Source organism: Protomyctophum parallelum (assembly GCF_964188405.1).
Source record: "Protomyctophum parallelum genome assembly, chromosome: 12".
Classification (NCBI taxonomy): domain Eukaryota; kingdom Metazoa; phylum Chordata; class Actinopteri; order Myctophiformes; family Myctophidae; genus Protomyctophum; species Protomyctophum parallelum.
In genome coordinates, this window is record NC_139712.1 from 25,634,637 (window position 1) to 25,661,016 (window position 26,380).

Genomic DNA, 26,380 nt, shown 5'->3' on the forward strand with positions numbered 1-26,380 from the left:
AGAGAGAGAGAGAGAGAGAGAGAGAGAGAGAGAGAGAGAGAGAGCAAAGGAGGACAGAACAGCAGAATCACTGGGATTGCTGCACTAGGAATAGAAGGACAATGAATTTAATTGAAATTTGAGAGGGAGAGAGAGAGAGAGAGAGAGAGAGAGAGAGAGAGAGAGGAGGACAGAACAGCATAATCACTGGGATTGCTACACTAGGAATAGAAGAATAATCAACTTTTATTTTATTTTAACCTTGATTCAAGAGAACCAGGTAAGCCAAATGAAATGAAATAACAATACTTACAGTATGGCTGCTCTACAGAATAGAAAGAGCTTGTGAGCTTGTAGATCTGCTATTTTCGCTATTTTTGCCCCTATTTTCACTATTTTTATATTTTGGCCCCTGCCCCTCTAACACTCTCTGCACGTCCCTGTGTGTGGTCAATTGAAATGAGCTGTACTGGACACAGTCACACACATAGGTGTTTACAGTATTATGAAAAACTTGAAACACATATTTTCTCCACAGCAGCATGTCCAATGAAAGGGAGAGGGCCTCCTCTGTCACCTCCGTGGCGTCTATCATCTCCGTGGCCTCTACAGCCTCTGCAGATGGGTAAGAACTAAGAATACATGCATAATATACTAACTATGCATACTGCTTATCTGTTCTGACTGGGATAGTGGAGCTGCTTAGTGGCCAACAGTATAAGACTGTGGCTGTACTGGTCGGCTTCTAGGTTTTAATGTGTGTGTCTGTCTGTGTGTTTCTATGTGCAGGGCGTTGCTGAAAATGAGCACTTGTGCTCAGCTACTACCTTGCATGGGTATAAATAAAGGGTTGAATGAAATAGCCTACATGAGGATATTATTTAAAAAAAAAGACCTCTTTTTTATTTCTGTCAGGTTGTGTTCCCACACTAAATATTGTTGACTGACACGGATCCCTCAAATTCATTTGAAGTTTTGCATGACTGACAAGTGATGCCATGAATGCCCATATGTTTAGAATTTCCAGAAATTGCTCCCTAGCAGAGTGGCTGCATGCACACATAATTTGGGGTGTGCACAAAAGCAAAAGTCAAGAGTTGGCTGACACTTCAAAATTGTCTCTGTCGGATGGAAACCTCAATATATCCTAAACTGTTACTTTTCAAGAATCAGATAACAAAAATTGCACCACGTTTCGACCTCGTGGATCTGCTACTTTGTGATACATTTGTGACGATGTACTGTAGTATGATGAATTAGCAGTGGTGGAAAGTAACTAAGTAGGCCTACATGTACTTAAGTACTGTACTTTAAAGTATATATTTCACTTTCAAAAAACCTTTTGGTCATTTCATCGATAGTCAGGCTTATGTGAAATACTTTTTTACTTTTACTCAAATACATTTTGAATTCCTGACTTACTTGTAACAGAGTACTACATTGCACTATTGATACACTCATACGTAAAACATTTGAGTACTTTTGATTAGGGTGTTGATTTACAAAAATGTTCAGAGCGAATTGTCAACCCACTGAGGGGAGAAATGGGCGAGCAGCCAGGACAGCAGTGGACTGTTTCCCTATAGCATGATGGCATCTTCATCTACTGTTGGATGTGGATATTGTCTTTCATCACAGTCTTTTATTGTCCACCTACAGTGCCCCAAAGTCCTCCGTACGGGGGTCGTCATTGAGCTCTGTCGGCGATGTACCTAAGAAATCATCCAAGAAGGGAAAGAAAGACGCCGAAAAAATGACCAAAGTGTACAACTCAGTCCTAAAGAGCGTGTTTGGAGCGGTACGTATAAATATATACTGTTCATTCAAGTTCAAGTTGTATTTATTCTCGTAATTAAACTCATGTACAGTGTCGTCGAGTAATACAATATGACATAAAATCATTACAACACATCAGAAGATTAGGGAAAAGAAAAAGGCATACGGGTTTACAAATATAAGTCAAGACAAATTTAAAAACGACCTAAAAACAGTTACATATTACGGGGATCTGTATGTTCACCAAGGTTTTAATATGACTCAAGGGTACCAAAGTGGTCAATTTTAATGCCGTTTGCAGGTCATTCTGTGTATTAGGGACACCGAAGCTAAAAGCTGATCTACCAACTTGAATTTGGGGAAATGACTTGATCGGGTGTGGTAGGGTTCAGAGTCCCATTTCAGACATGATGAAATGTATACTGTAGGAAAGTTTTCAAGCACGGGGTTATACAAGCGGCAGGTAATAGCTGGTCTGTATACTATATGGTGCTTTCTGGAATTGAAAATTACCATAAAGAAAACAGACCTCACAGTAAAATCAGGAGCGTTCACTTGCTGTAACTTTAGCTAAATTCCAATACCGCAACTTTCACACTCGCTCACTCTCCTCGCGTCCTCCACTCGCTCCTTTGCTCCGCCCCCAGCGAGGAGGAGAGGAGGAGGAGAGGATTCTATGCGAGGACAGAGTGGTGGTCGAATTTTCCTCTGGAATCGGAATGTACTACGCTGTCATTTCAAAGCGACGGCACAATCCGCGATCACTAATGACGTGTATCAATTCAATTCAATTCAAAGGGCTTTATTGGCATGGGAAAACATACGTTGCCAAAGCAAAAGTGGTGTCACTGTCACACAGCTGGATCACTGGAACTCCGAAGTCCGAACAGAGCCGTACAGTGCAGAATAGACAATTCATCATTGTCTCCACCAGGCCGAAGGCATGGGGAGAGAGTATGTTTTGCACTCCGTCCGTCCGTGTGTCCGTGTGTCCGTGTGTCCGTGTGTCCGTGTGTCCGTGAACAGCTAATCTCGGCCACCGTTAACCCGGTCGATGCCATATTTTGCACACACACTCCCTGGATGCCAACCATGAACCTCTGCCCCAAACTTTCCAGAACGGCCTGTTATAGCGCCACCAGGAGGCCGCTTTGTGCAAAACAAGTTTTTTAATGCCATATTTTGCACACACACTCCCTGGATGCCAACCATGAACCTCTGACCCAAACTTTCCAGAACGGCCTGTTATAGCGCCACCAGGAGGCCGCTTTGTGCAAAACACGTTTTTGCACAGTACACCTACAGATTTTGTCCAAACATCACGCAAATTGCTACACAGTCTCTCTAGAGCCATTCAACGAAACGGGTCTTTCAGATTTATCAGACTCCATCCTGATTGGTTAAGATTGGCTTCCAAAGTTCACAGGAGTGCTCAGTTTCAAACAAAATGCTGCAAATCATGAACACATCGCGTGATTTCCGTGAAATTGTGCACCCACATTCCCACTAGGCCGAGGACGAAATGCCACATGAACAATTTCAACTCAGCCTCAAGGTGGCGCTATAACTGGCCAAAAAGTGTTTTTACCTCTAACTGCACGGATCTGTGGATAACCTGGTGGAGACCTGTGCCCGGAAGGGCACCTTTTCTAGTTTTGTACATGTAACCGAGGGTCCGAGGCCAATGTGTATGTATTGGTAACATGTGCAAGGCAAGGCTATTTATTCCTGAAATAGTGAATAAGCGCCAGGATGCGCACACGTATAAATCACCCCCCCCCCCTCCTCCGACAGTCAGTCCTCCTCCGCGGTCTTTGCAAATAACGGACACTATAACAGGAATTAGGTATAGTCTCTCTGACTTACATATTCAGTTCAGTCCACATATAAATATTATTTTTTTCCATTTTTGTCACCGTCATTCATAGCAGTCTGTGCATTCAGGCATGCACAGAGATAAATTAACTATAGCTTTTGAGGTGCGCACAATATAGCCGGCCTAATTTATATATCCTACTTTTATTATGCTTCACACAACGCAATAAAGCCAGTGGCTTGTTGTGGTCCTTTCACTTTCACATAAGTAGGCTAGATAGGCTACTTTATCATTCTGAAGCTCTATTCATTCAGCGAAAATGTGTCTCTTCAACAAACAGTTGAACAGTGCATGTGTGTGTTGGCCGTTGGGTCGGCGACTTCAGCCAGTCAGCCGGCCGGCAGCTAGTGGATGGGGGGGGGGGGGGGGGGGGGGTGCACAGTATCGGGTTTCATCAGTGTTTTCTGTTCCACATGTGGAGGAGGCGGACTTACGTCACTGGAGAAGGAAAAAAAACATGTACACGTGATGCGGAAATCCGCTGCGAGGAGACAAAATACCCCACCGAGCCTGCACCTGATGTACACTCGCTCTATGCGGTCTCGGAGAGCTCACTCGGCTCCTCCACTCGACTCTCCTCTCCTCCTCGATGGAGCGCTTTAACAATCGGAACGTTAACAATTTCCGGGTCACGCTGGAATGACCCCGAGTGACCGAGTGGGAGTGAGCGAGTGTCCGAGATTTTGGGTATTGGAATTTAGCTCTGGAGTGTCAAAATGGTTAACAAAAAAAAGAGAAAAAGGAAGAAAAAAAGTCCCTCCCCAACCCGTCCTTGTCCAATAGGCACGTTAGCAGCGAAGAGACAGGTCAAGCTGTCCTTCTCACCCATTGAGATGCATGTTAAATGATGGGATTTATTTCTCCATATAAATAATGGATAATTTCCGAAGCAAAACCAGAATGTCTTCTAAATCTAGTCAACCAGGCCTGCAGTAGGCTATGCACTGGGCAAATGTGCATGACATTATTTAAATAAACTAGAAATATGAGGAAATGACAGAGGGAGAAATCAACTTTTAACGACCATTTAAAAGCCTGACAGGGTAAGACTACAGTCATTAATTAGTATTATTGCCATCACCTCTGTCGTGTAACCTTGTTAAGCCGTGTAAATGTTCAACAACACAGTCATGCAAAATAACATTGACAGCTATGAGGTGGCGAAAGCTTGACCTGCATAGCAACAGTTGCTAAATTATTTGGATTGGCATTGGACAATCGCTTTTTGGGGTGGGTTTTAGCGAAGGCCTAATTTCAACCCTACGTCCCCTATTTGGGCATGTCATTGCAGTGTCACAGCTGGCCCTAACAGCGATAACATACGAATACACTACAAATTGCTGGACTTGAACCCAGAACCTGTAAAAATTCATACATTTAACACTCAAGAGTCACAGCAGCCTGTTTAAGTAGAGGGGTGTCATCTCCATTCACTTCTACGGGCAAGGTCTTCTACACACACACACGGCGCGCAGGCACGCACACACACACACACACACACACACACACACACACACACACACACACACACACACACACACACACACACACACACACACACACACACACACACACACACACACACACACACACACTATTTGGCGAATAGTGACAAAGCCCTGAACTGGAATTTTAATATATTGTAGTTGCCTATAGGCATTAAAGTCACAATTTAGACTGCCGCTGTTTTCTGCCCCCTCATTGGCGTAACTCTCAATACAAGGCTCTGGTACAAGTGCCATACCCCCATGTTACAGACAAACACTTGAAAGATTGAAAAAATATATATATATGGTAACAAAAATAGATCGGCTATATCCTGTATTCATCGTATGACGACGCACAGGGCGTATCACTTGTCACATACTTTCAGAGTTACATGAACCTTTGAGCTTAATTTTTGATTGTGTGATTGTGTGATGCAGTATATGTGGTTAAGCCAGCAGGTACTAGGTAGGTAGGTGGTTATCCTCTTATGGGTTAAGCCTGGTGGGACTGCAGTATTAATAGTCATTACTTGAGGTGAAGTGTCACACTTCATTAAGCTTAACGAGGTCACTATAGCATATCACCACAACATTTATGTTGCAGAGACATAAACATGGGATCCTTTTCTGCATGCAACCGTGTCGATGTTGAGTCGCCTACTTTGTTACTTACTATAATTACGATATGCTTCGGACAACCACCTCAGCTAAATGTCTGAAAAAGGTAAAGGAAATAACAAGTAATTAATGCTGCTTGACCATTGTAATATCTATCATTAATACCACTCACTTTTGTATTGCCTCTGTGTAGGAACGAGAACTGGCTCAAGCTGAATTGGACGGTGAGTATCATGTTAATTTAAAGTAATAAAAGGACACTGCTTTTATGAACTGTTAGAATCATCTGTTTCTTAAATGTATGAAACTGTTTGGCACAGAGCTGTTAGAACTGTTAGAATCATCTGTTTCTGAAATGTATGAACTCTTCGTCACAGAGCTGTTAGAACTGTTAGAATCATCTGTTTCGGAAATGTATGAACTGTATGTCACAGAGTTAGAATCATCTGTTTCTGAAATGCACGAACTCCTCGTCACAGAGCTGGCTGAGGCCTTCAAGGAGTTTGACTACGACCAAGATGGCTACCTGAACTACAAAGACGTGGCAGAGGGCATGAGGTCCATGGGATACATGCCCACCGAGATGGAACTGCTGGAGATAGTGCAAGAGATCAAGATGAAGAGTGAGTCAACTCATTGTTTATTGTAAAAGAATCACACCCGTGTGAAGTGAGGGGCGCTCCTCCGTCACACATCGTCATGATACATCTCATTCCGGCCAAATTTTGCGTCCTCCTCACCTTCATCTCCAATGTTTGTGTTTATTCAATGTTTGTGTTTACACACACTCAAACGCTCAAAACTGGCCATTCATTGTCAATGGCATTCAATGTTTGTGTTAGGACAATGTTTGTGTTTACACAAACCCTCAAAGCTGGACATAGGAGGGGCTATCACCCACACTAGAGAGTGTGTGTGTCATGAACTGTGTACTTTTATTGTGTAGTTGTGTTCCTAGTGTTTCCTGTCTGCTCAATTTGTTGATATACCTGCCTTCACCTGCCAGGTGAAATACAATGGCTGGGTTTCCATGGTGTAAGAAGTGAAACCCAGCCAATTACAATGCATTGTAATTGTATTTCACCTGTGTCCTGTTTAGTGTCAGCCAATAATTGTTTTGATTGTAGTTCTGTTGCACCTGTGTCTTGTCTATTTAAACCTCCCTGCGTTCAGTGTTCACTTGCAAGTTTATGAGTTTATATATTTATATATTTACTGTGTATTCCTGATATCTTCGTATATGTCCTGCTACACTTTATTGTGAGTGTCATGTTAATACATCTTTGGACTGCATCAGTTTGCCTGCCTGGTTCTGCTTCTGGGTCCTCAGTCCTCCTCAGTGTGGTTGTATGCAGACAGACAGTAGCAGGCTGTCCACACACATTCGTCCACCAGAGGGTACTGTGTGCATGTGTACTATATGTCACTCTGTCTGCAAGCGGTTTCCTTTCATTTCAACCTTTATTTAGTTCTGAGAACAGGGCTTGGACAAAGGAAAAAAAACACACCTGTGTGAAGTGAGGGGCGCTCTTATCATCGTACATCATCATTCATCATCTCATACTGGCCAATCAGAATGCCTGTTGCCACAAATTTACGTCATATTTGGCAGACATTTGACCTACTTTCTCCTTTCATTGTCAATGGCAAATATTGAGATGTGTGGGGTGAAAAGCTGCATATATAGGAGGGGCTAGCGCCCCTTAAAATCCTACACTCTAGCTGAATATAAGAGGGGCTGGTGCCCCTCAAAAACATAGATGAATAAAATAAATGAATAAAGTTAGGTTCCAAGTGTGGGGGGCACATGCAGCACTTAAAGCATATCTTCCAAACGTAGTGGAGGCATGTTATTTTGGCAGTTATTTGTCCCACGAAAATATCTTTAGCGTTTGTTCACCACCAAGTGTCACTATTGCACAGCGTTTGTTCACCACCAAGTGTCACTATTGCACAGCCTAACACACACACATACACACACAAGCCAGGGAGGAGGGCTTGTACAGTACAGTACAGTACAGTACAGTACAGTACAGTACAGTACAGTACAGTACAGTACAGTACAGTACAGTACAGTACAGTACAGTACAGTACAGTACAGTACAGTACAGTACCACTCACTTCAGACCGTTCTGATTTCTTTCAAATTATTCAAATTTTGTATTTGTTTTAGCTTTCTCTGTAACTGAACACATGTGGTGATTGATTGGCGTCCACAGTGGGCGGCCTGATGGACCTTGATGACTGGATTGAGCTGATGGGACCCAGGATGATGGGAGAGACGGCCGGCATGATGGGCCTCAAGGAGCTGGAGTCGGCCTTCCAACAGGTCAGTGTTTCCCAAACCTTTTCACGTCAAGGAAAATGTGGCCCTTTAAGCATGTCTGTCTCTGTCTCTGTCTCTGTCTATCTGTCTCTCTCTCTCTCTCTCTCTCTCTCTCTCTCTCTCTCGCCCTCTCAATTCAATTTAAATTCAAAGGAGCTTTATTGGCATGAGAAAACGTACGTTCACCTTGCCAAAGCAGAAGTGGAACAAGGCAAATAAAACAAGACAAATAAAACAATGTAATTTACAAATGAATATTGGATATAAATAGGAATTAAATAAAGGTGTAAACAGAGCTGTGTTACATTAACACTTTTGGTAATACTATTTTGTGAAACTATGAAAAGATTTTCTGTCAGAGATAGTTATACTCTCTCTCTCTCTCTCTCTCCCTCTCCCCCCCCCCTCCCTCCATGGCAGTTTGACACAGACGGGGACGGGAAGATCACCATGGAGGAGATGAAGGAGGCGGTGAGGTCCCTGCTGGGGGAGAAGTTGAAGAAAGGAGAGCTGGAGGAGAGCATGAAGGAGCTCGACATCAATGACGACGGAGACGTCGACTTTGAAGGTGAGAGATATTTATGCACTGTTTGTGGACCGGTGGTTATACCAAACTTTGTTAGCCTGTGACCCAAAAAGAGACATTTGTTGTCCTATAGCTGCGGGACCCATACTATATATATATATATATATATATATATATATATATATATATATAATATATACTATAGTGAAAATAGGAGAGAGCATGAGCCGCGGAGCAACCGCGGCAGGCGGTAGGGTTTCACGCGGCAGGACACTGAGTCTAACCCAAACCCTTACCCAAAGCACGGCGCAATGCATGTCGGAGTAACACACTGCCGCGACTCACCAGACCTGGATTCGGTTTAGCTTTTATTTTTTACGTTTGCGTTGTCGCGCCCCTCTTGAGCAGACCTGTAGCAGACCAGGCAACAAAGTGTGCGTTCCTCGCTCCCCGGTTCCTTAATTAATGGTGAAACTCATATCCTCTTCTCTTCTTTTCAGAGTTTGTGATGATGCTGTCCATTCGTTAGCTCGTGAGAGGACGTTGGCAGTCCAGACACATGAGGGGACTCATTTAGCACGAGGAAACCCCACGCATGCAAGCTGGGGTTTAACACTTCGCATTACCGCATTTTGACCAGCAACTGTCGCTTCTCATCCGCCCTCTATCCTTTATAATAACAACAAACTTCATAAAATCATCAACGTGTCCAGCAAACAAGCTGGGGTACGATTTGAGAGTATATGACATCAATGTATGAGACCCGGGTACTCAGGAAGGGGAAAACTATGACTGGTAGCCTTTTGTTAGCATTGTTCTTTTGTTATCGATGTACTGAGTTTGTTTGTGTATGTTTTTTGTATCCTATAATCCTGATGACTGCTTGGCACAAAACTAATTATTTTGCCGTGTTGTGTCGGGACTGGAGATGTTCTCGATGTGGGAGGTGAAGCCAGCGAGCATCAACTCAATGTTAGACGGTGTGCTGAAATGTGAAACCAGGAGAATACAGTCCTAAATGTAAAGTAGAAGTATTTCATTAAAAAACTCTTATACGTTAGCGCATATAGCGTTCCAGGCATCTATAGGCTGGTAATCCAGCCTGACAGTGTGTCGCGTGTCGCCATGAAGAACCTGGCCTGGGGGCTGGCCCGGTTCCGGCAAGCCACCCCACGTCCGAAACGGTCGAGAAATGACCAACCAAGCTATTTTCGTGCATGGACAATGGACAGACAGACCCAGGGAAAGACAGACAGACAGACCCAGGGACAGACCCAGGGACACACATAGCTGTGTAATGGAGTGGTTGCACCACTCAGAAAAGCAAAGACGTTTAGGGATAAGGTGTTTAGCACGGACAAAATTTGTGACCTGTCAGTGTGTGGCAGACACAAAATACATTTTGTTGACCAGAAATGACAGCTTCCATTCTCGGATTTCAGGAGTGAAGTTCTAGTAGGCCTATATATATATATATATATATATATATATATATATATATATATATACACACACACACACACACACACACACACACACACACACACACCATTCAGAGATTGTGGGAGAGTTGTCTGGCTAAGCAAGACTAATATGGGTGTGACTTATTTTGTCTTTGGCATCTTGGAATGAGTCCTTACCATATATCATACTGTAACTATAGCAATGGTAAATCTCTCCATTCATTCCTCATTAGCACACAGCCGTACATTAACTCTAACTCCTGATTTATACTTCAATATCTCTCACCGTGTCTCCATTTATGCTCCTATTTCACACCTGTCCTAATACGTTTACCTGCCACCTTCCCCCAGCAGTGTGCCCTTTCTCAATCCAAAGTCATTGTAAGTAGAGGCATCTACACAATTAAGTCTGACACATTCAAGTTGTGTAGATCTGGCTTTAACAGAAGCTTGATTGCATTATTTGATGTGAAACTCATTTATGTCCTCTCTTTGGGGAACGGCGATGTGCGAAAGAGAGAGAGAGGTGTAGATAGTAGACTGACTGCACATAATGAAACAGTCCACCTCATGCAAAGTCATTGTGGATGTGTGTGTGTGTGTGTGTGTGTGTGTGTGTGTGTGTGTGTGTGTGTGTGTGTGTGTGTGTGTGTGTGTGTGTGTGTGTGTGTGTGTGTGTGTGTGTGTGTGTGTGTGTGTGTGCGTGCGTGCGTGCGCGCGTGCATGCGTGCGTGCGTGCATCTTTTATTGGCCTGCTCCTACAGAAGGAGAATGCTTGTTGCTCATCGGAGAACGTCACTGGGATATATTGCCACAAAGGTGGGAGATAATATAATGACTACATCAGAATCAGTGTTCAGCAGAGGGTGTAATTCACCGCTCAATTACCTCCACTGTACTGTATGTTGTGAGAATGGGTTCTATCCCCCATCCCCCCCAACAATCTCGAACACTGGACAAGGGTAATTACTCCCCTACTGTATATATGCTCAGTTGGACTTTTATCTCGTGGTACGATATGGAAAGTGGAGCAGAGATGGCAATCATCTCATTTCTGACTCGTATACTGTTGCAGGGGAGAGGCAACGAGAGGGGCGATTATTTGAGCTATAGTATAGGGCGCCAGTCCTGCAATCCAAGGGCTCCACACGATGACTATAATCTCTCAATTTCTTTCCTGATTTTTGAGGGGCGCTAGCGTTAGCGCTAGTTCAATGTTGGTTTTGAAAACGCCATTGGCAATGAAGAGAAATCAATGTTTGTTTTGTCCCCATTAAATCCCATTAACAATAAAGAGATTTGTAATGTTTGTTTTGACACCGTTTGTTTTACGTCATCATTACATCACCTAATCGTAGCAACATCCCCTTAAAAGTGAATAGACATGGATTAGGTCAGGTCCTGTGATGTCAGGTCCTGTGATGTCAGGTCCTGTGATGTCAGGTCCTGTGATGTCAGGTCCTGTGATGTCAGGTCCTGTGATGTCAGGTCCTGTGATGTCAGGTCCTGCGATGTCACGTCCTGTGATGTCAGGTCCTGTGAGGTCACGTCCTGTGATGTCAGGTCCTGTGATGTCAGGTCCTGTGATGTCACGTCCTGTGATGTCACGTCCTGTGATGTCGCTCGCCCCAGTCATGATCGTTTACAGCAGTGGTTCCCAAACCTTCGCCCGCGGGACCCAAACTAGTGAACATAGCAGATCTACAAGATGTGTTGTGAGCTTGTAGATCGGCTATTTTCACAAATATTTGTTCTGATTTATGGAATTTCTTTAGGTTTTTCTTTAATTTCTTCACGACACTGCTGAAGATAAAAAAGAAAATCATTGGATTTTGTTATTAATTCATGCAAAGTGTTGGAAAAATATTTTGAAAAAATAATAAAACAAAAACAAATGTAGGAAACAAAAACAAAGGGGACCCATAAGCCATTACATTGTGTCTGCGACCAACAAATGGCTCCCGACCTTAGAGTATATATATATTAAAATTGAAGTTGAAAATAAAAAGAGTATATATATTAATAGAGACATCACCGGATTTCTCCTCCCATCCACTTGGCATGTATGAAACATAGCGTTCACGTGTCATGGGCCCAATAGCATGAACGTGCGCAATGATCGACCATGATGGACCAGCGCTGGCCCCGAGCTGCAATACCGAATTCGGCCACTATATGTCTATTTCGCCTCAGGGTTTCCTCCGGGTGCCGTCATACTCTAAGCTCCCGACCCACTGTTTTGGAAACAGAGTTTGTTTCGGAGGGGGACCTGAAGGGACCGGACGGTCCCCTCGGGCCACCGGGAGGGGTGACTTCGGTAACAGGTACTGTCGCCCCTATATTCCATCTCGCCCCTGATTCTTTTCCGCCGACCTCACGCCGACTGCTCCGTGCAACGGGTCTTGTATTCTTTATTTCGTTTCACTGAGAATAAGGTTATGAATACGTTTAGGGTTAGGCATAGTTTTACTGGGGTTAAATTTAGGAATAGCGTTAGGTTTAGACATAGTTTTACTGGGGTTAAGTTTAGGAATAGCATTAGGTTTAGACATAGTTTTACTGGGGTTAAGTTTAGGAATAGCGTTAGGTTTAGACATGGTTTTACTGGGGTTAAGTTTAGGAATAAGGTCAGGTTTAACCGTTTGAGCATTACTTAGGTTACTTTAGGAATACCAGGCCGCGCAGTTCCGCCAGCTGTACGTCCCGAGGCGAGTTGTTAAAGGGGTTGTTTGGTATTCGTGTATACTGCAATGCCTCGGGAGGAGGAGGAGGAGGAGGAGGAGGAGGGGGGTCCGTGATGAGGAGGCCACCCCTGCTGCTGTCACTGCTGCCTAGATCTGCAGGCTAGTTTCATCCTCCACCCTGATTATTCAAAGAGCTTCAAAGAGCTGATTTTGTCTTCGGTTTTCTCTTTTTTTTTTTACACCTCAGGCCCAGGTTACCATCAGCAACGGCTTTACGTGCGTGTGCGTGTGTGTGCGTGCGTGCGTGCGTGCGTGCATGCGTGCGTGCGTGTGAATCTGAGCCACGGTCCTTTCCTTCTTGCGCAGATGTTCAGGGACGTGACTTGCCTGCTGGGTCCAGAGTATATACTTCCAAAGTCTCCGTATACTGGCTGAAGCCAGCTGGGGCTTGATGGATGCTGCAGCCACAACACTTACTCATAATTATGAGAGTACATGTGCTTCACACGCACTCATGCACGCACACACACACACACACACACACACACACACAGTTAGTTCTGCGTAAATCGGCGATCTACAAGGTCAGAGCACATTGCATTGCGATATGTGACTTGTGGGCTTGTAGATCATGCTATTTTCACGATATGTTGACACATGATGACGTAACTATAGGGCTGACGAGATTAAAAGATGACACAGTTGTAGCTGATGTCAGGTCATCAGGAAGGTTGTTCCAGAGAGCATAATGACCATATAGTGACTAAATGCACCTTCAGCACATTTACATGTTACTCTAGGTCAGGGGTGCCCTAAAGGTAGATCTAAATCACATGAAAAAAAAGCCAGGGACTTTTCTGTTTGGATGAATGGACTGTCAATGGGAAATTGCATCTAGTTAGCACGTGGCTGGCATGATGGCCGTGGTATGCATGACGTCAGTGTTGGCTCACTGGAAACACTCTGCTACACAGTGGGTCTCGGAGTGTCCTTGAGTGCGTTCCAAACATGGCCATATGGCCGTAACTCTGAGAGTGTACAAATGGAACCAAAGGGACCCATAAGGGTCCATGTGGTTACAATTTACAATTTACAATTTAGGCATTTAGCAGACGCTCTTAATCCAGAGCGACTTACATTAAGCAATAACAAAAAGCATGGCAATACATCACATACATAAAAAGTAGTTATCATGAAACATAGGGTGCATACTCGTAATTGGAGTATATACATATAACTCCATAGTCTCTCGAGACTGACAGATGCCAATGAATGACTATACTATACTATACTATACATACAGTATGTACTATGACTACATAAAATGCAATTCTAGTGCTGTCTATACGGTTCACTGTACACTCTCAGAGTTATAGGGGTCCTTGAAATTAAAAAGTTTGAGAACCACGTACTGCACAGTAAATGGAACAGAGCCTAAATTAGTATCATCGTTAACACCTGTGAACATCGGTAACACCTGTGGGCCGGTAGCCTCGGAAACCCAGATGTTTTTATTTCCAGGGAGGATGAAAAAAGTCTGGGTCCGAGTCCACTTCAATTCGGCATAGAGTAGCGCAAACGTCGATCACTCTCTGCTGATTTCGGATTGTCTGCATCTTTGTTAAATTGACGCACACACGCACACATGTACACACACACACTCCTCTCTCTCTCTGTCGCTCTAATTAATCAGTCTCATGTCGCGCAGCTGTGTCTAGATTCTCCCGGCGGATCCGGCCGGGAGCTGCCTATGCCATAGAGAGCATAGGTGGACCCCAGGCTAGTGGGCCGGTGGCTCAGGTGTAGAGTAGCTGGATGGTAACCGCAAGGTTGCAAGTTCGAACCCGGCTCCCCTAGAGTTAGGTCACATTCTCACCTAATACTTCGGTAGACTCAGATCCGTATGGGCGGGGACATGGAATTCTTGCATATTTAATTGGCTGCGGTTTGCCTTCACACTGTCATTCGTAGCAATTGGAAACGCAGCAGGGGGGACCTTTATCAATGTGTTCCATTCATAAACTATAGCCTACACAGTGAAATCTATGGTGATAAAATTACACTCATAACGTGCATGTTTCGTGCCGTCTGGGACCCCCCCCCCCCTCTCTCTCTCTCTACGCACGCAGCCGCCACACACTGTTCTTTTGGGCATGGAGGCACAGCGCTGCATGAGCGCACTGATATAACTCCCCAGTCCCACACAGTGACAGCACTCCATGTTTACGGCACGCACAGACAGACAGACAGACAGACAGACAGACAGAATATTATGTAGGCTATAATAGGCCCCTACACTGCAGTGTTTTTATGTGTTTTCTTAAGCAATTGATTAATGTACACGTCCTCATTTCGATCAGGGCTTCAGTCTCCTTATTCGACCACGTCTATCCACAGTAACGGGACATCTTTGCGCTGCGTAAAATATTCCTTCTCCGTCTCCAACTGTGTTCAGCTCCTCACCCGCCACATTATGTTTTCTTCATTTCCTTTATTTACTGCGGATTGCATTCACACCTGCACCGAATCGTAGTCAAGTGCGATTCGAAGCGAAGCGAAACCCACGTTTTTGGGAGGAGTAAAATGCGGTTATTTGCTGCGCATTAGGATTCGAATGAGCCTTCACACCTGCCAAACGAAGCGCACTTTCTGACAATGCGCAGCAGGATTCGTTTTAATCGCAGCAAAGCTCTCTGGTATGAATGCGACCTTAGTGTCAAAGTGTCCTTTATGAGCAAGACACTGAACCCCAAATTGCTCCTGATGTGCTGGTTGGTGCCTTGCATGGTTTACGCCACCATCGGTGTGTGTGTGTGTGTGTGTGTGAATGGGTGAATGTAATGCACAATCTATGTAAAGCGCCTTGGATAAAGACGCTATATAAATGCACCATTTACCATTTGAAGGAAGCATATTAGCCACATATATTGCTGCTCTTTTCACACAAGCTCAAAAGTAGTCGCTTCGCAACATGCTTTAAAACATGTGTATATCCAAAGATCTGCAGACATCATTAAAAAAAATAGCAGATGTAGCTCATATCGCTGCACACAGTGACGCGCTATATGAACATGTATACATGCTATTTTGTATATATATAAATGTATAAAAGTGTATCTAAAATGACACAAATTATTTCCCCGTCTTTAATAATAGGTTAAAGTGCACATCCAATATAAAGCTTTAATCCACATCTCATGCACAAACACACGCACGCACGCACGCACGCACAGTGCTGCTCCTCAAAGGTCCTCTATGCGGTACATTCCTCTCAATATGTCCTGCTCTCGTTCAAAGTGGAGACAGCAGGAGCTCTCATGCTCGCCTCGCCCCCTGTGTCCAGATTGCACGGAGAGCAGTAGAATGAGAAATGAAATGACGGCCTGTCAGTAGAATTTGATGATGGAGCCCATCATCAAATTATACTGACGGGAGTCCATCTTTAATGGCCCAGAGAGCCGGCTCCACCAGTCAGTCAGTCAGTCAGTCAGTCAGTCAGCCAACTAACCAGCCGCCAAATGCGTACAAGTTGCCTAGTTCAGTGGTTTGTGTGTGTGTGTGTGTGTGTATATATTAGAGATGTGTATATATTAGAGATGCGCAGATCGCGATTTTATCCGTGGTTGCCATGGGTAACTGCAGCTTGGTTGTCATTCCAATCCAATATGCGGGAAATAAATGAATGACATCCTGCTACCACAATTCAAAGCCACTATGGAGACCGGGGGAGCGTTAGACCGGGGGCTCCTCGCAGGCACATGATCATACGTGGGCAACTGGCGGCACGGGGGCCATATGCAGCACCCACCTTCACTTAATGCGGTGTGTGATGGAAATATAGTGTCCCTCTGGAGTGAGTGTGGAAATATAGTGGCCCTCTGGAGTGAGTGTGGCAATCTAGTGGCCCTCTGGAGTGAGTGTGGAACTATAGTGGCCCTCTGGAGTGAGTGTGGAAATATAGTGGCCCTCTGGAGTGAGTGTGGAAATATAGTGGCCCTCTGGAGTGAGTGTGGAAATATAGTGTCCCTCTGGAGTGAGTGTGGAACTATAGTGGCCCTCTGGAGTGAGTGTGGAAATGTAGTGGCCCTCTGGAGTGAGTGTGGAACTATAGTCGCCCTCTGGAGTGAGTGTGGAAATATATTATATCTTTGCACCCCCCTCCTTTCCACTAAACCACCCCCTCGCTCCCGACATGTTTCTGGTGAAAGATAAACAGCGTGAGCTAATGCTAATAATAGCCGTATCGTTACAATGAAGGTCACCATGCCGGTACAGCGGAGATTATTCTGCCCCAAAGCAGAGGTTTATGGATGGCATTCTGGCGCATACCTTTTCTCGACACTTGGTGGCAGACACAGTGTTTACTCAAAGTTGGTCAGAGTCGAGAAAGTTGCAGGGGAAAAAAATGAATTATGCACACACACTGCCCTCCCTCAACTCGTGGCAGTCCCATCTCGATCCAAATGATTGCATCCGTTGTTCAGTCACAATGGCTCGGATGTAGGGCGAGCCTGAATAGTGAATACCAAAGTATTCATTACTGGGCCAAACCGCCATGCTCACTCAAATGGGAGCCATATCTGCCCCATCTGTGTGGCCACGACACATAGCTTCCACCAACCATGTGGTTGGTGGAATAAAAAGAACAAAACTATGACAATAGATCACACATATAATCACATGCAAGTGATGGCGGCAGTGGCTCAAAGGGGTAGAGTGACCGTATAGGAACGGCAAGGTTCCTATAGTTCGAACGCGGGCTCCCCCAGAGTTAGTGCCGAAGTAGCCTGGGTTCCACCTATGCTTTCTATGGCATAGGCAGCTGCCGGCAGGATCCGCTGGGATAATCTAGACGCAGCTGCGCGACATGAGACTAATTAATTAGAGCGACAGAGAGAGTGTGTGTGTGTGTGTGTGTGTGTGTGTGTGTGTGTGTGAGGGTGTGTGTGTGTGTGTGTGTGTGTGTGTGTGTGTGTGTGTGTGTGTGTGTGTGTGTGTGTGTGTGTGCGTCAATAATATAGCAAAGGTGCAGACGATCAGAAATCAGCAGAGAGTGACTGAAGTTTGCGTTACTATATGCCGCATTGAAGTGGACTCGGACCTAGACTTAGACTCGGCATCGGTGTGTGTGTGAATGCGTGAATGTAATGCACAATCTCTGTAAAGCACCTTTGCTATATAAATGTACCATTTATGGCGCTTTAAGTGATCTGTAGTTCAATCAGTCTCTAAATGTGATTGCCTGGGAAGGCAGAGCCAATATTGATCATGGGGATTTGAGAGATATATAGTATGAAATGAGATAAGAGGGGCCTGCATCTGATGAATCAACTCGACCAGAGCCACAATTATGAAGCACAACCACAAACTGTTCAGGCCATGAAAAAAACCCAATAAATAATTGAAAAAAATAATAATATATATATATATAGGAGGGTTCATGCCAGCATTCCGATGCCCGCTATTCCTTTACTTTATGTGTTTATTTAGATGGGACAACGCATATTAATGGAAATTACATGCAATGTATAGTAAATACACTGGATTTAGCCAAAATGTTAATTCTCATCCGCAGTCCCCACATAAAAACACAAAACAAGTAAACAGTACATTAGGAAACAAAGCATTTAAAAACAGACTTACACAAGGAAAGTAGAAAGGTGTAAAGTGCATCTATATAATTATTAAGCAGCGATTTATTTTAAGGGCGATACGGACTTGTAACTAAAGTTTAAAAAAATGTTGGCTATTAAAAAAACAAACAGATATAGGCCTATACAAGCTTATAGCACATCACTGTGTGCCGCATGCTATGAGCTTGCCTTACCTGTAAAAATACTTTTTTTTCTCCACCACCGATGATAATGGTCCCTTAAGAGGATCGGATGATTATCATAACTGAAGTCAAGCGTGAGCCGTGGACCCAGACGAGTGCAGTACTTTCATCCGACGGAGCATTGGTCCGAACGACAACCTACCTCCTCCCTCACCCTAACCCTAACCTCCCCCGGGGCAGACACCTAAACCTAACCGCAACCCTCTCCCGACCCGCAGCGCACCTCGGAGCATTGCTCCTTCGGAGCAATGCTCTGTCGGATGATAGTATGCCTCCCGACCCAAACCACATGTTAATATTAATCTTAACATCCTCCGTCCATCCCCCCCTCCACATTACAGACGTTACAGGAAAAGGATTATGATTTTGTATTATATATATTATATTTATCACACCGTGTACAGCAACTTAACAAGACAAGCTAAGACCTGATTAAAGGCTTGTTTTAAAATAAAAAAACACAGCATGGTCACAGCATATAGTTAAGCTCACAACTTATCTAAATGCAGCGCAAGCTACTTTTCTGTTTCGCTCTCGACATGCACATCCATGAAAAGGAGAAAAGGAGAGAGAAAAAATCAAACATAAAAACACGCCGTGTTACGCAAACACATGTGCTGAGTCAGCCATGTGGAGAGACATTCCAGGAGAGCTGGTTTCATTCACACTTTCGCACAGATGTACTGGCTTTATCGATAGCAGGCAGGAGGAGAGAGAGAGAGAGAGAGAGAGAGAGAGAGTCGGTGGTGAGAAGCGGGGGTGCAAGGCAGGGCTGGACTGGCCACAGGACGCACCGGGCAAATTCCCGGTGGGCTACGACCGTAGGGGGCCGCCATGATAAAAAAAGGCAGGCCAATAGGCGGCAGGCCACCAGGAAAGGTCCGGGCGTGCTGCCATTCTGCCAGTGCCATCATGATCATTTCAATGTACCTGTATCAGTGAGTGACAAATAAACCCTCTACAAAGGGTTGTGTGTAGTTGGTCTGTTGGTTTGTATCTTGTATTTTTGTTCTTGCCTAATGTAAGTCGCTCTGGATTAAGAGCGTCTGCTAAATGCCTAAATTGTAAATTGTATTTATGTTGTTCTGTAAAAGTGGTGGTATTAGGGCTTGTTTGTTTGTGTGTGCCTCGACGGAGCGGGCGGTAAAGTTTCTGCTACTGTATCTGACCGGGCCAAATTGTTGTCCCAGTCCAGCCCTGGGATATAAGGTCATACTACTCTATGACCTTATGGTGAAAGACAGCATGCAGATGGCAGTATGGGCTGACATTGTATGGGAACACCGGGTCCCAAGAGTGTCCTAGTGAGTTGTGACACATTGTGCAGCGGAAGAGCGAAGGCCAGCTAGACCCTTGTGTTCCACTGTAGAAAACATGTAGATGAGTAAAGAATACATTATGTCAAGGTGTTTGGCTTCAAGCCGGAGGCGGTAAAAGCAACAAACAACACATACATACATAAATGCATAAATACAGTAGGCTACCATGAAATGTACGCCAGCCTGGTGCCATACAGAGGGTGATTCTCTCTCATCTAACACACTCATGAATTGAAATGTAAATCAGACCGTCACAAAAGAGCTGTCTGCGGTATGAGAATTATACAACTGACCCTTGTCTAACTTTAGTTTAAGATGACACTTATGTCTTCAAAGCCACACGGTAAAATCTGGTTCTATAGAAACCCATTGTTATATTATCAAGGAGAAAAAAGCAGCTGTGTTTGCACATGATAAGTCGCGAAAGCGGATGGCCTTCCCAATGCAGTCTAGTTCACTGATCCTTGGACCAAGCATATAGCCATTAGCCAGTCACAGCTTGCATAGCATGCCAATGTTTGAGCAGTTAAGTGACATGCCTCTCAATAGCTTGATAGTGCCATACCAGATACCAGATAGCACAGCTTTCATTAAACTTCGAGTAGGGGAGTGGTATATGTACTGTATGTCAGAAGCCGTTGAGGGCTAAATTGACCCTTTTGACGATAAAGACGCCACATTCCCAGCACATTGCCATGGTGACTGGCCGCGTATTAAAAGCCTGCCGAGGATCGAGAACACGGCGGCACACAAGGGTGAGAAGATGACACTGCGGTGAATCGATGTCCACTCCCACGGATTCAAGGACACATTCATATCAGGAGTGGTTTTGAGAGCTCCGTGTGAAAGTAATCAGTCTGCTACTAGGCGATCCCTTCGGCCGTGGAGAGAATCACAAGCATGAAAAAGAATCATGAAATGATTCCTTCTGAATAGAGCCTGTGCCGTGAATATGCATTAACCTGCGGTCCAACGGTGTCAAGGTTGTTGCCCGTTTTGAGCGAAGTATGACAGTGTTTGCTTTGAGTAAATTGAGTTAATCAGGTCAGTTACACGGGGGTCGAGGCCTATGGTTCTCTATCGCTCACCTGTATTTACATATTTCTCCACTGAACTGCACGTCGGCATGAGGACATCTTGAGTGACAATGTAATGTTAATGTTGTAGTTAATTCACACTTGACTGTGAGCAGGGAATTTAGATGTGTGTCACGCTCGCATCAGAGAAACATTTGCATAGAGGTTTATAGTAAGATGACTGGCGGTTCGTACGGTACGTGTGACATGTCAAGATGCACCGCTTGGAATGCTGCATCGTGACGTGCATGTGGGCAGGGTCGTGCAGAGTTTTAGAGGGGCAGGGCTGAAATCCCCTAAGAGGCCACTATTGGACAAATATAGCAGAAATAGCAGATCTACAAGCTCACAACGCGTCACGCTGCGACGCGTTGAGAGATTGTAGCTATTTTCGAGGCGTACGACATGAATGAACAAGCAAATTTGTTCAACGCAAAATACTGTGTTGAAGTTCAGGAGACTTCGGCAAAAAAGCAATTCTCCTAAATGTTGCCTTCCGACATGGCAGTCCATGGCATTTGCATTTCTTTCACCATAGTACAGTAAACGCTGCATTTGTGGGCAGGGGCTGAAAGTAATGGGGGCACTCCCTTATTATAAATGTACAAACTTGTGTGTATGTTCACATGACCTGATGAAGATCTAACAGATCGAAACGTTGTCAGTATTTAAATAAAGAACGTCTTGCTAGTACCTTTGGTGTGCAGGCTCCATCCAATTCACTTAAGTTTCTTTTAGCCCAGCACCCAGCCCGTCGATGTGCGTATTCTACGTCTGCTCAGGGGCTGAAAGCCCCATTTGATGTGGGCATCATGCGCCAGCTGGCTGTGCTGATCGTCAGCTGCATGATGCATTTGTCAGGTTAGTTAGGAACGTCCATTAAAGTATCTATGTATAAATGCACCAGTCTCTGTATGTGTGTGTGTGTGTGTGTGTGTGTGTGTGTGTGTGTGTGTGTGTGTGTGTGTGTACGTCTGTATGTAATCCACGTAACTCGAGAACCGTTCGCCCCACAGACTTTCAATTCGACGCACAGGTTTCTACAAAAAGTTTATTTGTTTTAATACAATGGATTAACAAACACTCATTCCATCCATATTGTCCTTACTACACCCAATAGTAACAGAACAAAATACAGATACAAAATACCTAAATATTTACAACCACACACTAGAGGCCCCTTTTCCACCGGTTAATTTACTTTTATTGATCCTATAAATTTAATATAGGTCTAGTTTTTCCCACCAATTTTGGAGCTCTGACAAAGAACCAAAAAGAACTGAACCGGTCCGTTCCCATTGGGAACCAACCGGTGGAAAGGGGGTCTTTGAGGACAAACAGTCAATTCCCTCCCTGTCCGACATGTCCGTTCTAGAGGGACACTGCAACATGTCCGTTCTAGAGGGACACTGCAACATGTCCGTTCTAGAGGGACACTGCAACATGTCCGTTCTAGAGGGACACTGGAACATGTCCGTTCTAGAGGGACACTGCAACATGCCTTTTCAGTTCCGTATTGCATCACTCACAGTTTGGCAGGGAATACAAGTCTGCATGGTGTTTCGTCTCATAGGAGCTTCCTGCCAGTGGTAAAAGCTGCACAGTGTTTGATCTCCCTGAAAAGTGAGTCCTTGGGTGTTTTTCGCTGCTAGTGTGCGTGCGTGTAAGACCCGACCACCTGAGAGCACCACAGTACGTGGATGCTTTCAAAAGGGCACTAAAGGCCTTCCTTTCTAACAAGGAGATTAACGCACAATGCATTAACGCACGCACGCACGAACGCACGCACGTAGTCAAGCTTGAAAAACGCAGCACTTGATAAGAGGGTTGGAGCCAAGCACGGCCAAGTCCAAAGCACACGTGTGAAACACCATCTCTACTCTGAGGGACTCGTTTCACTATAGCCAGTCGTTGCTAGAGTGCTTCCTACGTAGTGTTAGTAAGTACCCTAACTCTGCTCAATATAAATTCTCCTTTCTATAGTTCAGTCAGACAACTCAAGGAGGATGTAATATATATTTATTGAATATAAGATAATCAATGCAATATATTTATTATGGTTTGGCGATGTATTGGATCTGCTTTTAGGTACTCAGGTCAAGCGCATCAGTCCCAACCATAGGGACTCTGAATCCCCCGTACCTAAACAGTAGATCCAAAACGACAGGTGGTAGCTGGGGTGGAGGTGGGTGAGCACTTTGTATACAGCAGCACGCAGTATACAAAAAAGCAGCAGCAGCAGAATTGAGCGCAGGATGTATGACAGCAGCACGCTGATACAACAGCAGTAAGCAAGCAGAATGAGCGCAAGTTGTATGACAGCAGCACGCTGATACAACGGCAGTAGGCTAAAGCAAGCAGAGTTGAGCGCAGGTTGTATGACAACAGCACGTTGATACAACAGCAGTGTAAGCAAGCAAGAAGGCAGAGGACTGCAACCCCTCTGGTTCAAGTAGCCGGTATGAGAGATTGGGTGAGCGTGTGATTGGCTGAGTGAATCATGTGGATGAGAGCTTGATGCTGCGGTGGCCCAATTAACGGCCGGCGCGCTGACTGAGGTTCCCTGACTGAACTTGCTCTGCGCATGTCTACGACAGGCGCAAATGCTCATTTCAGTCAGACAACTCAAGGAGGATGTAATATATATTTATTGAATATAAGATAATCAATGCAATATATTTATTATGGTTTGGCGATGTATTGGATCTGCTTTTAGGTACTCAGGTCAAGCGCATCAGTCCCAACCATAGGGACTCTGAATCCCCCAACAGCGCAAAACATCCGAAACCCCCAAAAAGCAGATCATCACCAACCCTAAGCTATACATGTGTACAACAGAGCACCTGTTGTTTCCTGTAACAGGAAGACCATACCGATATCCATTCCGCGCAGCGACAAGGGTCATAGGACATGGATCAGACATAGGTCATGCTAGCATTATGTGATGACTAGTCAATGTGTTGGACAGTACAGCGCCTGTTCGACAGTACAGCGCCTGTTCTAGCATTATGTGATGACTAGGTCAATGTGTTCAACAGTACAGCGCCTGTTGATCCCTGAAATTCAGGAGTCCTAAACGGTGTCCTGGTTCGCTGCGCGCTGCAAAACCAACATGACCCACTGCACAAATAACCCAACCCAACCAGGATCACCGAAAGGGACATCCTATCATTATCATTAATATCTGAAATCAGTACCCAGTAGTCTACCACCTGGAGCTTCAAATTTTAGCTTGCAACATGATCGCATGCATGATCATGATGCGGCAACGCTGCAATGCGGCAAGTTCTGCAACAGTTATACGCAAAATACAGTTTTAAGAATGAATTGTACTTAAGTAGTAAGTAAGAAAAAACAGTAGCAAATTACACACTATTCACGACTAGTTAGTATTTGAGCCTGTAAAATATCTTTCAAGACTAGTCTAACATAGCTTTCGTAAGCAGCAGAGACCACCGGCCTAAGAAACAGAAAGATCATGCAGAAAAACAGTTAAGAGTATTAATAATATCCTGCAGCATAAGGAGCAAAATAATGAAAATATGTAGCAGCAGCAACGTAACCAACATAATTCAGAGCTCATTAGTCTGAGCCTGAAAAAAGCATCCGAGTTTAGCAGAGCATAGCTTTCATCAGCTGCAGAAGACCACCAGCCCAAAGCTTGTAGCATTTGGTGCTGCTGCCGATCCTAAAGAGTGTGACGTGTAGCGATTAGGAGGCAGCCCACAGCCTTGACACAGAAGAAGCAGCTTTTGCAGGACCGGCCATGGCTTCCCGGAATCCATCATGAATAGGGGCTCATGACATTGCGGATGGACATCATGGCAGAAAACGAGGCATGGAAGAGAAAGGACAAAGACCAGTGTTAGTTGCTGTCACAGATATACCTTAATGAAATTAGTTGTTTTGAGTGATTTAATGGTGGGCATCCAAGCAAAGTCAGAAGTGGAAATATCATGCATAGGATTCACCACATGGAAGGTATAAAAAATAATATATATATATATATATATATTATAGAATGCCAGTAGATAACTCACTGAAGATCTGGAGTAAAGCTGAACGCCAGTTATAATGCCTTTGAGATTTAAAACAATTAACTAAAAGCACTACTATGATAGGATACACAGAAAGCAACTTGGAAAGATGAATAGGACCCTGCAACATACTGTAACCTCATGAGCTTGCAGCTGCATTAAGAGAAGGCAGGAATAATTTACCATGGTTTGATTTAAGGTTACCAGGCAGCTTCGAAACCATCAGCATGGCCTCTGAGCTAGAACATGAAATTAAACAGGACAAGCATCTCTATGTTGACAAACCTGGAATTAGAACAGCTCTTAGAATGAAATAATCCATAACACAGGTCCAAGTTATACCACTGAGCGATGGTCCTTATTGATGGGTGATGCTGATTCCTTCATTATGACTGATCCGTTTCCCATTCCAGGTTTTTATCCGACCAAAAGCATGCTACCGCTGCTTATAAGGTAGCTCAAATAACACGGAAGACTTGCATCTGCCGGCAAGTATTAAATTCAGCCATTTATCTGCAACCCATCTCCCTTCATACTCTTCCCCCAAGACCGTAGAAGGAGCTGCGTCCATGTCAACATATCAAGGATACAGATGTTTCAACCGAAAACACTACTTAGGTGGCTGAGCGACTGCATGTGAATATAGAATTAATAGAACAAAAGCAGCCTAGGTGAAGATGCGGATTGATTAACTGATGACCTGCCTCATGGTTTCAGTAGCAGCAGATCCACGTATACCACCAATGTGAGCCTATCCGATAATGGCTGCAGCTGCGATGAAGACTGTATGCAGCAAACCATGGGGAGGACCTTCCCAGCATCCGAGGTTCATCTCATCAGTATAAAGGGCTGTCGCTCAGGAAATGGAGACAGAAGCAGCATGAGAACAGCTATGAATCGCTTTAAAATGACATGGATATAGCTAAAGTTGACTTAAGGCAAATTAGCTTCAGTCACGGTGTAGTATCATCTAAGCCGTAACACTGATAGAATTCAAATCAATCATTTAGCAGCAGTGTTAGCAGCGTGGAAACGCCATACCTCTTTTCCTGGCTGAGCATAGGAAAAACACCACGCCTCTGTTCCTGGGCTAAGCATAGCAGAAATGTTAGCAATGAGCCAATTCCTGTCTTTAAAGACAGACTGTGCGTTTAATTTAATGTTAAACACTTCCCTGGCGCACCATAAGTACTTACCTGTAAAACAGACCCATAGAGTAAGACGGAGTTACGAAACTCAGTTCACTTCATGGGGCCAGTTCAATGGCGTGGCTCTTCTTCTACAAATGGGTAGAAGGGTACAGAAGCAACAGCCCAGCTTTAGTATTCTTAAATCCCTTATTTTAGATTGTTTGTAGTAATCGTATGACAAACACAT

At 44.4% G+C, this 26,380-nt stretch overlaps 1 protein-coding gene across 1 annotated transcript; it reads left to right on the plus strand.

Moving 5' to 3' along the window:
- Positions 1 to 521: 521 nt before the first annotated feature.
- On the plus strand, positions 522 to 9,117 carry LOC310867601 (calcium-binding protein 5-like; the record flags this gene model as incomplete). The annotated part of the gene is made up of 7 exons (XM_083777716.1): positions 522 to 604; positions 1,639 to 1,777; positions 5,930 to 5,960; positions 6,216 to 6,359; positions 7,956 to 8,065; positions 8,483 to 8,630; positions 9,089 to 9,117. The coding sequence occupies 7 exons, from the start codon at positions 522 to 524 to the stop codon at positions 9,115 to 9,117; spliced, it is 684 nt and encodes a 227-aa protein (XP_083633842.1).
- Between the last annotated feature and the right edge of the window lie 17,263 nt (positions 9,118 to 26,380).